The sequence below is a fragment of the Eumetopias jubatus genome, unplaced genomic scaffold (assembly GCF_037043125.1).
Source record: "Eumetopias jubatus isolate StellerSeaLion01/CBP00866 unplaced genomic scaffold, mEumJub1_p1.0 scaffold_5, whole genome shotgun sequence".
NCBI lineage: Eukaryota > Metazoa > Chordata > Mammalia > Carnivora > Otariidae > Eumetopias > Eumetopias jubatus.
Genome location: NW_028274811.1, coordinates 142,306,091 through 142,323,327, shown reverse-complemented (window position 1 = coordinate 142,323,327; position 17,237 = coordinate 142,306,091). Strand labels below are relative to the sequence as shown.

The following is a 17,237-nucleotide window of genomic DNA, read 5'->3' as shown; positions in this document are numbered from 1 at the left end:
TCCAGGAACAGTGCGTGGACACCCAAGCACTCACCACGAACTTGACACACAGATGGACAAGCATGTGTGATACGTTTGTTACAGAAAAGTAGCATGCTAATCAGCCGTTCTGCGGCCTGCTTTTCTCATTTAATAAAGAACCGCCTCACTCCCATATAGTAAACCTCCTCCTACGGTATCGGTTCGGGAATTTTCAGCCTGGCTTATTTTTGGCTACGGACACTTTTCTCTCTGGCCATACGCCGTCTGGCCTCAGCTCTGCCCCCAGATTCTTAACTCCAGCAGTATTTTTCTGTCTTTGTCCATCTGCAGGTTTTAGTTGTCTATCTGCCTTTTTGCTTATGTTACTTTTTAAAGAACATATTCTAAAACTGACTTCGGAGGATATAGTTCTAAGAATTTTAACACACGCACAGATCTGTGTAGCCGTCGCCATGACCAGGGCACGGGACAGTTCCACAGCCCCCCAAACTCCTCATGCTGTCCCTTTGGGTGTGCTTTCTTTTTACTGTGTCTGAGATCTCTGTCCTTGAAGAAACAAATTATGGCTGTCCGATTTGTTTTTGAACTTGCAACCCACTAGGTAATGTGTTTGCACCTTTCCAATCCGCTGTGACATTTTACTGTTCCTGTCTGGGACATCATCGCAAACATTTCCAAAGAAAGAAGACCGCATTGGGCATGAAGGTAGACAAGAATTTTCCTTTCATTCCCTCTGTCTTTACCTGGAACTGGGAAGAAGGAGAAGATGCGCAGGGGAACAACGCAGAGTTCTGCAAAGGCAAAGTCCACTCCAATGATGTCTATCAGAATTTTCTCGGAAACGTTGGGTGTCCAGAACATCACGAAACAGAGCTGGGGGCAGAAGGGACAGTGAGCAAGGTCGTTAGCAGGAGCGTACATGAGTGAAATGACATCAAGGCAGGTGTCTCGTGACCCCGCGGAGTTAGGAAGGCGGGCAAACCTGCCCGATCAGGGAGGGGGCTGGTGCATCAGTCCTCAAACTGCCGCCGTCCTGCCTTGTTCTCACCTTTGGACACAGGCCCCGCCCATTCGGCACAGGTGCCCCAAAGGGACCCCCAGAGGGACCCCCGCAGCGGGTGGGCGGCTGGGCTAGTGAGGGAGACCAGTTGCTCTCATGGAAGGCGTAACTAGATTGCTAAGCAGCTCAGTGAGGTCAGGGTGAACATGCTCAGTCATGGGATTTTTCCAGCTTTCCCCCAAGAGTGAGAAGTGACCCGAAAGCACCTGGACTACATCTGCGCGCGCAGAGCCACACTGAACCAGCGCACCTGACGGAAAAGGAAACAGTGAGACTTAAATTCATGATGGGTTCGGGAGCTTTTCAAGGTCTTGTTAAGAGAATAAGAGACAACAGCCACGGAATGTGCACTTTTGGAGAGCAGGTGGGCAAGGAGTACAAGGATTTAACAGACCCCCCCCCCAAAATAGAATTTTAAACTGACGGGGTGGGGGTAAGGAGCGAGCTGCTTCCAGCCCTTCCCCCCCTCACCCCAACAGGAAATGTGGCAACAGGCCCTTCTGGAAGTGAGGGCAGGGCCAACAGGAGGCCGGTGGAAAGTCTAGTTAGTAAGCAGCTTGTCCACAGTTGCCCCTGCACAGCTGGTGACTATGGCCCCTGACCTTGGCAGGACCCTGGAATTCCATCTCTGCAGTGGAGGACAGTTGCTGCCCAGAAACCGGGGGATTAAGGGAAGGATGACGTCGAAGCTCCTGTCTTCTTCCTCTGTTCAGCTCCTGAAACACAGGAAACCAGCTGCATCCTTCTGGGGGAGGAGACCCAGGGTTCCGGAAGCTGGAGGCTCCTGGTGAGGCAGCACTCCCTCCTGTGCCTGACTGGCCACCACAAGGCCCACACAGGGCATCAGCCGCCCCCACACGGGCAGGGCTGCCAGTCGGCTTCTGATGCACCCCTACGATGAGGAGAGAAGCAGGGATCACCAGACTTTGAGGAAGGCCTCTAAGTTGAAGAGGCTCAGACAGAGGGAAAAAAGATTGGAAGAAACAGAGACAAAGCAGAGAGACAAAAGAGATGGACAGGTGTGTGTGTGTGTGTGTGTGTGTGTGTGTGTGTGTGTGTGTGTGTGTGTGTGTGTGTTTGGGCATGTGAGAGAGAGAGAGAGAGGAAACTTTCCCACACTGATATTCTCAGAGTGATAGAAGATCCTGCATCTATGAAACAAGGCCCAAATGGAAATGTTATTTTAAAAAAGATGGTTAAAGAACAAGAAAGGTACTTCTGAAAATTAAAAAGATTAAGTCAGAAATAAGAAATTCACAAAACGACAGTAAGATAAAGTTGAAGAAATCTATAACAAAGATGGAGCAGGACAAAGACATGGGAAGCACAGGAGAATGGGTTAAAAAAATATAAATAAAGGACCAATCTAGGAGGCACAAATTCAAGTAATATGAGTTCCAGAAAGAGAGAACAGTGAAAATCTGAGAGCTGAAAGATACGATTTCTAAGACCATCGTGGGGTCCATCAGGTGGACACAGCATTGTGGATGGAGGAAGACCCGCCAAGCACAGCACGCAACAATGCTGGAGGCAGAGACAAGATTCTAGGAGCTTCCAGTGGTGGATAGCTAGAAAGCTCACACCGAGAGTCAGAAGACACGGAGCGGTCAGTGAGGAGGGAAAACGGTTTCTATCCTAGAGCTCAGAACCAAACTGTCAATCAAGTGTGCTGAAAGAAAGACACCTTCAGATGTTCAGGGCCACAAAGAATTTCTTTCCTACACAACACTTTTTCAAGAAGCCACTGGGGGTATCCTCTGCCAGAGCAAGGGAGGAGTCATGGATGAAGAAAAATTACAGGATCGATCTCAAGAAAAAGGTCTGGGGAATCCCTGGGAATGGGGTGAGGGAAGGTCCCAGAAGGGCCGAGAACAGGCCCACAGGTCAGCAGATTTGCACTGGAGCTGGTTGGAATAGACCTCATGTGGGGTGCATGCAATGAAGGGAACATGTGGGAATAAACTAGTGGCAAATAGAAAGCTGAGAAAAATTATGAATAGGACAATGATGACGGTCCAGGAAAAACTACAGTTTTTTTCAAGAAAAGAAGGGAATCAGAGCTAGCTGTCAAGAGTTTGCCACAGTCGGAATCCATCGAAAGAGCTGCGGGGCTGGGGGGTGTCTGGAAGTACAAAAAGTGGGGAGTGCGCAGGCCAGGGGAAGCGCTGTTGGTAACAATCCTTAGAGAACGGACTTTTTAACCTCTGTGTGTGTATAACTGATTAACAAACCCTGAATGAAAACATGTAATAAGATAACTTTGGAAGAGAATGCTAAACACCTGCCAATTCCACCAAATATTTTCTTGCTTCAGGTGCAAGTGATTCTTCTTTAAAATGAAAGTGAATACGTTCTAAAATGAATCACAATCATGTAAAAACAGAACGCTGACATTTCAGAGTACATGATCCTTTAGGCTTTGGGTAAATTAAGTTTCATGGAATTAGGCTGGTCCCGTTAACTATGGTGTGCTAATTGGAAGATCTATTATAAATATGTCTCACTTTATAAATGTAATGGAACTTCTATTCTATCATGCATTCTTCAGCACCTGGAAAGAATATTCCATTGCTTTTCAAAAGTGGCAGATGTATGATCATTTAACCCTCCTGCCTAATGCCAGTACTCACACCCCATTTTTGACATGAAGGGAAAAGTACTTCCTTAGATCTAGCAACCCAGAGCTCAGAGACTTTATTACCTAGTGGCCTGGACAAGTGGCCTTGTCATCTTTTTCCACTGCAAAGCTGTCAGCCTGAAAGGGTGGGGTTCAAGCCTACAGCTCGGGGGAGGTGGTGGGGGGGGGAGGGAGGCAATTTCATGCAATTAAAACTTCAAAATGACACTGAGCATGGGACTGGGACACAATCCATTTCCCTGATGAGGAGATGGATCAACTCTCCTTCCAAGTATTTTCCATTGCAGTAAAGCTGTAAAGATTAAGATAATTGAGCATCGCCCCAAGTCTGGACTTGCTTTGTGCCTTAGGAGCTGTGGAAGGTAAGCCATTCTAAGTTTTCCTGGTTGGAGGGAGATACCGAGGGCATATTCTCCTAAAAACTTAGGCTTCCAGGAGAATCACTGGAATGCTGTATTTCTATTATAGCCAGTGATGATCTGAATGTGAGATAATGCTGCACGTTGCAATCTCCCTGTGTTTTGTAAATCACCATAAAGTAGACTCTAAGTTTCAACAAACCAAGGAAAAAGGAGGGTGTAACCACACGTCAGAGAGGATGGTACAAGAAAGCATCTGTCGCCAAGCCAGATAATCCCTCCCTCTTGCTTCTCCACATGGACAAGGTTCATCTGGAAGCTTTTTACTGCCTTGAACGAGATTATGAGTAAACCTTTGAAGGAGGGAGTGCAATCCGAGGGCACCAGCAACAACGAGCTGCCTACGTCACATGAGACGTTTACACAAATCTCCACCTGGACGGGTGGCCACCATTCTGGTCCCTTGCAAACCAAACGTTGAGGTTTGGTGGGTGTCTAACAGATCCTCCAGGAGAGTGGCTTGATACTCCATTTCCAAAATTCCATAGTATTTGACGTGGACCCATGGAGCGACTGTGGTCTCCACCGAGAGCCTAGACTGGGTCTTCTAGAACAAGGTAGCCGAAAGCCGTCAGTCTGGTCTGGGGCTTCAGCAATCCCCCGTAACTGTTCCAAGAGAAGGAACATGGCCTACCTCAACATTTCCTTTCTTTTCTCCCTCAAATTTCTAAATATGGCCCCTTTGCCGTGCTTCCAGGATGAAAACACCAGCTGCCTTCCAGCAAGCTCCTAAGAAAGTGGCTATTTCCTGCATTGCCCAGAGAGAAAAACATGCAACTTAGAAGTAGGTGTGGTATTGGTTAAAAGCTGCAATCAATACCTATGTGCAGGTCAACTTCCCCTAAGAATAATAACCAGATCACATCTAACCAGCCTGTTTCAGAAAACAAGAAGCTTCAGAAGTTAACCTAACAACATTTCAGGAAAAGTGTCATTCTAATGAGTTGCCCAGAGGAGGCTTCCCTCGGAACAAGCCCTCCCAGTTGACCGTGACATGCCATGTTCCTCAAATATTTGCAGAGCCTAATGACATTGACTTTTCCAAACCAGAACACAAACCTAATAAACTACTGACAATGAACAGGATTTGTTCTCCTTGGAGCAGGTTCAAGGTTGGCTTTTTTTTTCCCCCTGCAGAGCTTGCTGTCAATATTATCCGATTAGGAAGAAGCCGGCAAAATAGAATAACCCACTCAGCACCCAGATCTGGGTTTTTCTATTTATTCTCCAATAAAAGGAGCCGGGACTTCTTAGAGAAGTAGCTTATTTGGAGACCAGGGCAGGAAATATACGAGATGATCAGCCTGGAGTAACGTGTCAAAGGACACAGGAACTCAGCAGAAAGAGCTCCCGATAGCCAAAGCTGGAAAGATTTGAGCACCAAAATAATATAGTATTGAATTATGACACCCAGTGTACAATAACTACCCATGAGTCCACACTGATTTGAACAAATCTCCCACATAGAATGCCGAATAATTTATATATTTGGATGATGCCTCAGGGAGGTGGAGCATACCTCCTTCCTGAAGTGTGGGCTGACCATAGCAACTGCCTCCTAGAGAGAGTACCTTCCAGCAGGGAAGTGGCAAACACGGTCTCGGCCAGGCGATCAAAGTCAAGGTCAACAGTGATTAAGTCATGTTGATTGCACGTATTCTTGGTAAGATGGGAGAACAGCCCTTCACCTGGGTCGGCTTCCTCCCCCCAGACCCATAAGCCCGGTCTAACAGAGAAAAACCTCAGACACACCCAAACTGAAGGCCACACTACACAATACCTCATGAGTGTTCCTCAAAACTATCAAGCCCACAAAAACCGAGTTTGAGAAGCTCTCACAGACCAGAGGAGGCTAAGGGACAAGAAGGCTCCCTGGAATGTGGTCACGCAGACTGGACCTTAGAACACAAGAAGGACACAAGGAAAAAGCGGGTGAAATCGGAATGAACTCTGGAGTTTAATTAATGGTGGAGTTGGCTCCTCAGGTGCGTCAAAAGGGCCCTCGCAGAGCAAGATGGAGTGAGAGGTAGCTCTTTGAGCTACCTCCTCAAAGTTTCTGTAAACCTAAAATAATGCTAAAAGGTTACTGAAAAAGAAGAAGATCCATGACCCATTCCTCTTTTATTTGACAGACTGTGATTCTTTTTCTGAGGACCAGGCCACTGACTCTGACATTTCTGTTTTGAACTTGGAAATACTTCTCTGTGTTTCAAGATACATTCATCTCTAGTAGAGCATGGACCTCTCCAGACAAACCTTCTACCTTCATGATCACCGGCTTTTCCTTTTCTTTCACTGTATTAGTCTCTTTAGAAAACTAACCACCCCTGGGCCACAGCCCTTTTATTCACAATCAGGACAGGACTTTCCCAGTCGGTATAGATGCAACGGTCATGGTTTGTAATGATGGTGTTGTTCTTTAGAGGCATCGTCCTGAGGGGCAATCTGTTAAGTCGGCTTCACCTGTCTGTACACAGTTGTTCTGTGTTGGGGGCAGTATTTAACTTTCCGTTTCCAAATCTGTATAACAATGATCTAAGCTATGACAAAGTTCTGTCGTATATTAGAATCCTCAGTTGGGATTATAGCATGCACAGGGGACGAAGGAAGCCCTAAGCCTTACAGAAACAACCCCCCTGGGTCTAAGATGCTACCGTCTGAGTCAATGTGACTAGAACCACAGAAGGAGCGTCCGCCCCAAGCCTTGCTTCCTCTCCCACAGAGTCAGTGCCTGTCCTGCCCCGGGACGAGGACTTGGGAAGGGGATTTGAAGAAGCCAGTTGTTTCTGTCAGCGTCTGAATGCAGAGAACATAGAAACCCAGCTGCCGTGGGACAGCCAAGTCCACACGTCCTGAGAGGAGCCCATTCCACAAAGAAACATGGCCAAGAGCTCTGGGTTTGACTTTGTCTCCAGAAGCTGTTGACCATGCTTTTGAGGAACTCACAAAGCTGTCTTCATTACCCCAAATACCCAGGATGAGTAGCAAGTCAGAGATTCTGATCTCCTGCAGTTAGAAAAAGGGATACACGCAACTGTTTTTAGTTAACATGGTCAGGCCTGGGCATCATTTTTATTTGGAGATTTTACTTAGAAAGACAAGGTCAATATCCTTTTAATTGGGTTTAAGTGTCCACTGGGTAAGCCAGTGGTTAACCCGCAACAACACCGTGTACAAAGAGGTGGTTATGAGCTTGGCTCTGGATCACGTGCTTGGCGAATATGTTGATTTACATTCTGGCGTCAGCTCCCTTCCTGCAGTGCACACGACCAGACCACCAGAACGCCCGGGGCCCCCCACTGAGGAGCCTGCCCTGTGCATTCAGGACAGTCACCCTATCAGCCCCCGGCGCCGTCCACGTGATCAGTCTTAGCTAGCATCATCGTAAAAGCTTTCCTGGGACCACAATAAAATGTTAACCTTGGAGTCATCTGTAGGCAGTAAGATTAGGATTGATTTTATTTTCCTCTTTGTACTTTCCCGTTTCCCACAAAGCACATGTAATCTTTTTCCTTTTTTTTTTTTAAAGATTTTATTTATTTATTTGACAGAGAGAGAGAGAGATAGCAAAACTAGGCAGAGAGGCAGGCAGAGGCAGAGGGAGAAGCAGGCCCTCCACTGAGCAGGGAGCCCAACGTGGGGCTCGATCCCAGGACCCTGGGATCATGACCTGAGCTGAAGGCAGTTGCTTAACTGACTGAGCCACCCAGGCGCCCTTGTAATCTTTTTTGTTTGTCAGAAAAACATTTTAGCATAAAAAGGACCCCTGTATCTGTCTTCACAGATCAAGTCCATGTGTGCCTATGACAGGGATGTGAGAAATCCTGATTTGGAGGGAGGGGAGCTTTCAGAAGGTGGCTGACAACTTGATTTTCTTTCTTTCTTTTTTTTTTTTTTAAGATTTTATCTATTTACCTGACGGAGAGAATGAGAGAGCACAAGCAGTGGGAGCAGCAGAGGAGAAGGAGAAGCAGGCTCCCAGCCGAGCAGAGAGCCCAGGACCCTGGGATCATGACCTGAGCTGAAGGCTGATGCCTAACTGACTGAGCCACCCAGGCATCCCATGACAACTCGATTTTCATAACCAGTGTCCTGGGGAGCTGCGTCCCGTGTCATGCCAGTTGGAAGGCACACTGATTTGATTTGCTTGCGGCTGGAGGGGCACGCTCAGAAAAAGCAGGACACTTTCGGGTAGCCCATGTCTACCTTGCCTGAGTCTTCAGTGAGAGCTGATGAAGACCTGAGGAACATCATTTGGCCTTTCGATTCTTAGCATCAAATTGCGTTGGCAGTATGCATACGGCAGGGGTGGGGCGAGGTGAGGAGTTCAGCAAGGGTTTTGTGGGTCATGGTCATGGCTCTGAGCCAGGCAGGGGGTGAGGGAGTGGAGACCAGGGGTGCCATGGTCAGAATATTGTGCTGACAGGCCCTCTGCTCCCTGGTGCTGTGTGAGGGCCGACTGCGGGGGTCAAGGGCAGAAGCAGGGAGCCCCGTCATGGCGGGGGAGGGTCCTACTGTAACTAGGCAGGGAGTCGGCCATGGGCCAGGGCGAGGGGAGGAAGGGTCGATTTGGAGGAATTTGCAGTGAGTATTAAAGGGAAGTGCTGGGGGACAGAGGTGAGGCGGGAAGAGGGAGGGATCAGTGGGACACGAGCGAGCGGGAGTCCATGTCAGCCTGGAGCCCGGGTGCGCTTCCAGCCCGTCTGGGCCAGTTTCTCCCTCCCACTTGCTGGCTGCCACCTGAGCTAGAGGCGGTCATTTCAAAGAGCCTTCCCAGTGCGAACAGTGAGTTCACGACTCAGCATTCCATCGGGATGCCTCTTGGAACCAGTGTGAATCCTAGTTTTGAAGGAAAAAAAAATATGCCATCTTACTAGAGCAGAAATGACTAAAGCAGACATAATGTGTGAAAATGGCCAGCGAGCCCCATTTCTGGACATCAGTGTTAAAGAGGGTGACGGGGAGCAAGCCTGGGGCAATCGCCAGAGGGGATGAGCTGCTGTCCTGAGACTGGTGCTCTAGGGGGCCGCCGATCCATCCTCTGACAGAGAAGGGACAGCAGGGGACAGGGCAGAGGGAGGGGACACTTCCGCAGAGGAGAAAGTCACAGGCAGGGAAAACCTGGAGAGGAAGCGTTGCGGGAATGACAGCACTAGCCAGCGGGGAGGGGTGCCGTCCAGCGTCTGTAAGGTCAGGCTTGCCAACTGCAGTAAGGGAAGGAGATGGGGTAAACCGCATCCGTCACACGGAGACACAGAGCTTGGAAAAGCACATTACAAAGTGTCTGTGGCGTCCCTGATAGTCTCAGTGTGGCTTGAGGACAGTCACACTTGTTACACATCTTCCCTGGCACACATTCCTAAGGGATGTCGATGCACAACCCTCCCCCCGCTCCCCCCACCACGTTACAGTACAGCCGTGGTAAAAAGCTCACATTCTCAGATGTAGGTGTTAAAGTCAGCTTTTTAAAAGAATATGAAAACGGAACCATCCCTGCTATGATTTCAATGGAACGAAACTGCCCAGTACACCCCATTAGAGCACTGGGTGCCTCTCTCGGAGCGAAGCCTCAATTCTGAGCAAGGCGGCAATGATGCACTTCCAACAGCAGGGGGCGCCGTGCACCAAGCTTGCAGAGGGCGCTCCTTCTAGTTGCAGAATGTTTCATGCTTTCCCATTCTTACCCGATTTGCAGAGTACTTATAAAGTTCCAACCTGAGCTTCTGCTTAGCCTTAACTTTCCGTTGACAGTTCACAGTCAAACTGAAACTTGCTCGGGGCTGGGGCAGGGAGCATGGGAGTTGTTTGGTGGGTGTAGAGTTTCGGTTTTGCAAGATGCAGAGATCTGTGGATAGATGGTGGTGGTGACCAAGAGCGTAGCCGTGTAAATGTACTCAACTTTAACACTTAAAACTTGAAAAACTCTAAAATGTTGCACTTTGACAATGGTTAAGATGCTAAGTTTTACGTTAGGTGCATTTTACTGCGATTAAAAGATCTTTCTATACTGTCATTTCACGATGAAGGCTTAGGTGGAGTTTTGGGGACCCATCTTCACTCTGAGTTTCCCTAACAAACCAATCAGCCCCGACAATCTGCAGGGCATGATGATTTCCTTAAAAACCAGATGCTGGCGAAAAGTGGGAAGCAGCAGCTCTTACCCACTGCTGATCACGCACCAAGAGCTTTCCATCGGTACACACTCTGCGGGGCGCCGAGTGAGAAAGCTTCGAATTCAGTTTATTTACCTTTGGTCCTTTTTGTCCTCCCCATGCACAAGAGGGTCATTTTCTTCTCCCGGATAATGTGAACAATGAGCGGGCAGTCTCCGGGCACGGGGGTGGGGCCGCCGAGCAGAACAAAGCCTCACACAGGCCGTCCTTGTTGGAGGCACAGGGTCAGCATGGTACCGTGGCTGGAATAAGGCCTGTACTGTCCACTGCCCCGATGGCCGAGGGACGGACAGCCCGTGGGTAAGTTCAGCAGCAGGAAGGTGAGACGGGGTCCCTCTCATGAACCAGACTTTTAAGTACGTGCCTCCTTAATACCCATCACCGGGCTAACCCATCCCCCCACCCCCTCCCCTCTAGAACCCTCAGTTTGTTTCTCAGAGTCCACCGTCTCTCATGGTTCGACTCCCCCTCCGATTCCCCCCCTTCATGTTTCCCTTCCTTCTCCTAATGTCCTCCCTGCTATTCCTCATGTTCCACAAATAAGTGAAACCATACGATAATTGACTTTCTCTGCTTGACTTATTTCACTTAGCATAATCCCCTCCAGTTCCATCCATGTCAGTGCAAATGGTGGATATTCATCCTTTCTGATGGCTGAGTCATATTCCATTGTATATATGGACCACATCTTCTTTATCCATTCGTCTGTTGAAGGGCATCTCGGCTCTTTCCACAGTTTGGCTATTGCGGACATTGCTGCTATGAACGTTGGGGTGCATCTGGCCCTTCTTTTCACTATATCTGTGTCTTTGGGGTAAATACCCAGGAGTGCAATTGCTGGGTCATAGGGTAGCTCTATTTTTAACTTTTTGAGGCACCTCCACACTGTTTTCCAAAGTGGCTGTACCAACTTGCATTCCCATCGACAGTGTAAGAGGGTTCCCCTTTCTCCACAACCTCTCCAACATTTGTTGTTTCTTTCCCTGTCCATTTTTGCCATTCTAACTGGTGTAAGGTGGTATCTCAATGTGGTTTTGACTTGAATTTTCCTGATGGCTAATGGCTAATGATGATGAACATTTTTTCATGTGCCTCTCAGCCATTTGTGTGTCTTCTTCAGAGAAGTGTCTGTTCATGTCTTCTGCCCATTTTTTGACTTGATTATTTATTTTTTGGGTGTTGAGTTTGAGAAGATCTTTATAGATCTTGGATACCAGCCTTTATCTGTAGTGTCATTTGCAAATATCAGAAGCAGGAATTCTTGATGCTTATGGGGTGATGCTCTATGCTACCCCATGAAGCAGCAAGAGGGGAGGAGGGACGTGCGGCCAGAGCATCTGAGGCCCTCCCCGCTACACGTGGAAAGTAGATGGAAATGGGAGAGCAGCACCTGTCCTGAACCCGAGATGCAACACTCGCCCTTAAAATAATGCAAAAAGGCTCCTAACTGGGGACACCGAGGCTGCAGCCGGCAGCACGGGTCGTTTTTCTTCCCCGAGGCACTACTTTTTCTGTCAGCAGCACCTCGGACCTGGAGAGGGGCAGGTGGCCAGAGCCAGGCTGCTGGCTGGGATGAGGGACTCTATACATACTGATGGGGCCAGCGACTTGTCTTCTGAGGGGGGCTGGAGCTGGGGAGACCAGGAGGCAGAGTGGAGTTCGTGTTCATATCTTTGGGATTTGCGCTTCCTGGGGACTTATCTAGTGTGAACAGCATAAAAAGTATTTCAGGATTATCTGAACCTCCCCGAGAGGGATTATCTCCACGTGTCGCAGAGAAATAACTGGTCTGCTTCCATCTCTGCTACTGCTTCTCTGGGTCTCCTTCCCTCCTGGAGGGTCCCTTGGGGCCTGAAGCTCTGAAGCTTTAGGATTAACGTGTTTTCAATACTAGATTCCTGCACCTTAAATTCTGCAGTGGCCTCCGCCCCTCGATGGCCCCTATTTCCCTCTGGGCCCTGGAAGGCAATGTGACAGAGGCATCCGGGTGTCCCACGCCCAATTTCTACAGACCACTTGCTCAGTCACCTTTTCTCCAGCAGCCTCCACCCTAATCCTTCCCACACAAGGCTTATCTCAGGAAACTGGGGCCCGAGACAAAGCACAGCCCTCCGGATGGGACTCTGACCCTCCAGAGGCGGAGGCTGCTCACGCGGGAGCGAGGGACCATGTCCTCCTCCAGTAACCAGGGACATTAAAAAAAAAAAAAATACAACGGCTTAAAGAAAAGAGATTTCAAAGTTTGTGGAAAGGAGGTAAGACTGAATAGCGCTAGAGCTTCTGAAAGGGGCTGGAAAGCTCTCCAAAGAGAAATGGCCCCACACGACCACAAAGGAGAAGAACACATAAGGCACCTGCTTGTGCGTAGATGTGCTCCCTCAGCTCGGCCCTCCCCGACTGCCCATCCGAAATGGCATCTCCCTCAGCCTCTTGCCTTTCATTTTCCTCCAAAGCACCTGGGAGTACCGGTGGCAGATTGCATAAGGGCCACCCAAAGATCGATTGCCTCCCAAGTCCCCAGGACACATAAGTATTGATTACTTTATATAGTTGCAGGTGTGATTAAATTACAGATCTTGAGATAAGATGATCTGGGAATGTCTGGGTGGGTCCTAATAGCCATCAAAGCGTCCTCGTCATGTGAGAGCCGGGGAAAGGGGGGGGTCCCAGAGACAGAGACTGGGGTGCCGTGGCCCATCGAGGCACCAGCCGCCGGGAGCTGGAGGACGCAAGGGCCAGGTCCTTCTCCGAAGCCACGGGAGGGAGCATGCCCTGCTGACACCTCGGCTGCAGCCCCGTCCACAGAATTTCGGTTTCTGGCCTCCAGAACTCCAAGAGAGTGTATTTCTGCTGTTTTTTTTTAAGCCGTCAGGTCTGTGGTTATTTGCTACAGCAGTTGCAGGAACTGCCCGGCACCAGAGTGTCCGTGTCCTGCCTGTCTTTCCTGGGAGATGAGACATTCCGCAAGGAAAGCGACTTGGTGAGTTTATTTCACTGTGGAAGCTCAGAGCCTGGTATGCAGCAGGGGCTCAGGCCTGTGCGGAAGGAGAGCCTGAAGAAATATGCATGTGCTCGTTCTCCGGGGAGCGATGCCCATCAGCAGAGAGCCTCAAACATCGTTCTAAAGCCCAGCCTTCGGGGAATTTTTGCAAAATGTATACATGTGTGGCTTGAAATCTTTCCATACTGGCATTTCTCATATTTGGCTGGTGCCTACAGATATACTGGGCTTCTGAGCCAGAAGACCGAAAACATCGATCTCTTTCTCTGGGCTCATGGCCGATTGTGGGTGACTGACATTTCTGAGCTAGCAAGACCGCTGGAGGCTGGAGGGAGCCCTGTCTGTACCCCGCACTGAAGCCTACAGACAGGAGGGTGTGATGGGACGTCTGAAGAGCTTTCCCAAACCTCAGGGAGAAAAACGGTGCACGCATTATATGTCTTGTGTATGTGTCAGGTCCTTCTACAGAAGATATGCATAAATCTATCAAGATGCCGATTTTTTCAAAACACCAAAAAAATAAAATCCCACAGAAATTTGGAAGGATATATCAATAAAACTAGAAAAATTCACAGATTTATTCATTGACATCCAGTGTGTACCAATAGCTGCCTGTTTACATATGCAGGCATCTTATCTTCCCATGGAATCCCATGTGCTTGGGGACTTCCTGATCACGGGAGCCGGCATTCTTTGCTTAGAGCATGCCTGATGCCATGCTAAGCTGCTATCCCTTTGAAAGGTCTTATAAGGTGGGTGTTTTTATCATGCCTGTCTGGCAGCTAGCAAAGTTGCGGCTTAGCTTTAGATGACCTTTCCAAAGCCACTCAGCAGGTGCACGAAGGAGCCAGGGTTTGACCCCAGGCCGTGGGACCTCAGGGCCACATCAGTAAACACCACACTGTGGCACTGAATTCAAGCTGGAGGTAAATCTCTCTCCCTCGGCCCTAGGGCCATTTGGTGCAACGTGTAGCCCTGCCTCTGAGCCCCTCCCGAGGTCTGAGGTGCTGGCTCTGGTGAGTGCACCACGGTTTTCTGGAAAGGTCTTGTTTTTATTTTGTTTTGGTGAGGGCCAATCTGTTCTCCAAGCCACGTCGGTTAAGAGCCACCTCTCAGGGAGGATGAAAGACAGGCCCTTGAAAACCATGTGGCACCTGATTGATGCTGAGGAGCTTTTTCAGACACTAGTATTTGCCACCTGAGCTTTTCCCCAGCATCACATGGTGCTTCTCTGAGGGCTGCCCTGGGCTCAGAAGGTACGTATGAAGGGACACAGAGAATAATCTCGTGGTGCAAGTCATGTGCATTTCCCTGTGTCTGAATTAGAGCTGGAAATGCTCAGAAGGTTCTGAGCAAAAGTCGTCTATCATTTGCTGAAAGCGACTCTACTTTCCGGGTCACCTTCCAAGTCCACCCCCAGGGGCAGGGGACACCCACGTGGGGGGAGAGGCAAAGCCCTGAAATACCTGTGTAACCTGAGTGGTTTTTGACTGTTCTCTTTTGTTCCTGGGTCCAATGGTCTCCAGCTTCATTAAGCACACAAAATGACCATTTAACATACGAATTAGTGTTTAATGTCCTCGATGTGCTCATTGCACACACTGCTTGGTGTACATACGTGTACGTGGTGTTCTTTGAGATCAAGGAGCTATTTCCCACGGGCTTTGCTGACTCTCTACATATCCTACCTGTGTAAATCAAGAGGACACCAAGAGTTTCGGGCCAGCAGGAACATGCACATGTCCAGAGCCCCTCGCACCTGGGGGTATGTAAGCGTGGGCTGCAATCAGAAAATCGAGAAGCCATGGACATCAGCCTCGTTCTGTCCATGCACCTTATGGTGAATTGTTACCGGGAGGGTCTGGACTACGTGTGCCATCGAGTGTTGCCTCAGTCCTACCCACTGTCATGTGCCCACCAGATAAGAAGAAAAATGCTCTCCACACTGGTTCTGACTTTAAGCAGAGACTAATAAAGACCACTTAAAAAAGAGCCACAGAGAGTCATAAAATAGGACTCCTGAAAGTCTGTGAATTAATTCCCACTGGGTTACTTTGCCATTGCTGGAGCAAGAGCTCATGACTGTCCTCTCTGACCAACGGGCTTTTGCGCCAGATGAGCCTCGGGGGAGCCTGGGAACCACCCCGGGGACATGGGATGGGCCAGCAGCACTCTGCACGTGTAGGATCCCCAGGCCGATGGGGACTCTGCAGTGGCCCTGGGTGGGGACTATGGTGTCTTATCGGCACGTGCTTTCTGCAGAACACAGGTGTGTACTGACACGGTAAACCAAACCTAAGTAATTTGTATCATTTTGTGCCAAATCAGATACCATTTATAAGGTCCAACAGGGAAGAAGTAGAAGTATCAAGGGTCGGAGACAATTTGGGGGAATAAATACAACTGGATAGAATACTAGCAACTGAATTTGCTCCCTGAGAATTGGGAATGTGTTTTGGCTTTTCAGTGTTAGTGACAGGGGGCCTGGTTCAGATGCACTAGGTTATTCAATTAGTGGAAAGCAGAGCAAAGCCAAGAAGCAAAGTAACCTAAATCGAACATGGCTGCTTCTACTGGATGCCAGGATGCCAAGACCACCCCGCCCCCCAAACCCCCAAAAAACCACGTCAGCAGAGATATCATTAATCACATCAATCTGGGGGCAGTCCCGTCCCCAAGAAAAATATTTCTAGGCAAATCCTCTACTCAGATTCTTACATGGAGAATCTGGAAATAAAAGAATAGAGATGTCTTGTGGAAACAGTAAGTGGAGAATTTAAAAAGAAAACAAGTAGTAGAATCGTTACGTTTGGCTGATCAATCCATGTGGCTTTAAGTGACTACAGGAGGATTCTCTCTTTCAGAAACAACGGGGTGTGAGTGTGTGAGGGCTGCCATAACAAAGTACCCCCAAACCGGGAGGCTTAAGGCAGATGGAGGTTCTGGCCTCCCAGGCCTTGAGGGTGGGGGGGCAGCGCCGAGCTCCCTCTGCAGCCTCTGGGGACGGTCGGCTCCAGGCCTGTCCTAGCTTCCGGTGGCACCATATGGTCTGGATTTCCCTCTAGTCAGATCAGCAGTCCTACTGAATTAGGGTTCCCTCACCCCCCTCATTCACCTACCAGGCCTGCATCTTAACCCTATTTCCAAATAAGATCTATTTCCACATTCTGAGGGCCTGGGGGAGGGTAGGACTTCAATATAGCAATTTTTGGTGGACACAATTCAAGCCATAAGAGTTTGGAACAGACGATTCAGGGTTGAGGGCAGATTTCACACTTTCCCTTTTTACTACCCATTGATGTCAAAAAGCAAAGCTCAGGAGGATCCAGAGTAAAAACCTATTTTAACTTTTTACAAAGAACCAGATTCTTCAGTAGTAACAGCCCCTGGCCTCGGATATTCTTGGGACTCTATTGTGTGAGGCAGTGCAGTCTGCTGGTACCTGGTGGCAACCTTCTTTCCCTGCTTAAAGTGACGGCAACACACACACATACACACACACACACACACACACACACACACACCACCACCACCACCACCACCACCACCACCACCAAGCAGCCTTCATTTGTTGAAGATGAGGGAGACCAGTTGGATATACTCTGGAGACCCTGGCACAGTCCCATGACCTCGGCAGGATCTGAATCTGGGTCCCAAAGCCAACTCTGGGTTGGCTCATTCCATACCTGCCTTCCTGAAATAGGCCAGCTCACCAAAAATCAACCGGTGGAAGAGCCTATAGTTGGCCAACTGACAATCTGTCCAATTTACTGATTTCTTAAAAACTTGTCTTTTTAACTCTTCTAAAACTTACAGTATTGGAAGCATAGGCAGGGCCCTGGAGGGCTGTGAGGGCTCCAGGCATCTCTGGGGCCTTCATAGCCTCCCTACCTGCCTGTGTCCCCCACCTTTGCCTCCATTCCATTTTGCCTTGACTCTCAACCTCTCCGTTCTTTTTCTGACC

The 17,237-nt window shown here is 49.0% G+C and overlaps 1 protein-coding gene across 1 annotated transcript in view; it reads right to left on the bottom strand.

Annotated features, from left to right (window-relative positions):
• ANKH (ANKH inorganic pyrophosphate transport regulator) overlaps nt 1-17,237 on the bottom strand; it is a 130,200-nt gene that overhangs the window by 6,268 nt on the left and 106,695 nt on the right. The window contains exon 9 of the mRNA XM_028098067.2: nt 726-855. Within this exon, the coding sequence (XP_027953868.1) occupies nt 726-855 (130 nt within the window). The remainder of the gene's footprint in view (nt 1-725; nt 856-17,237) is intronic.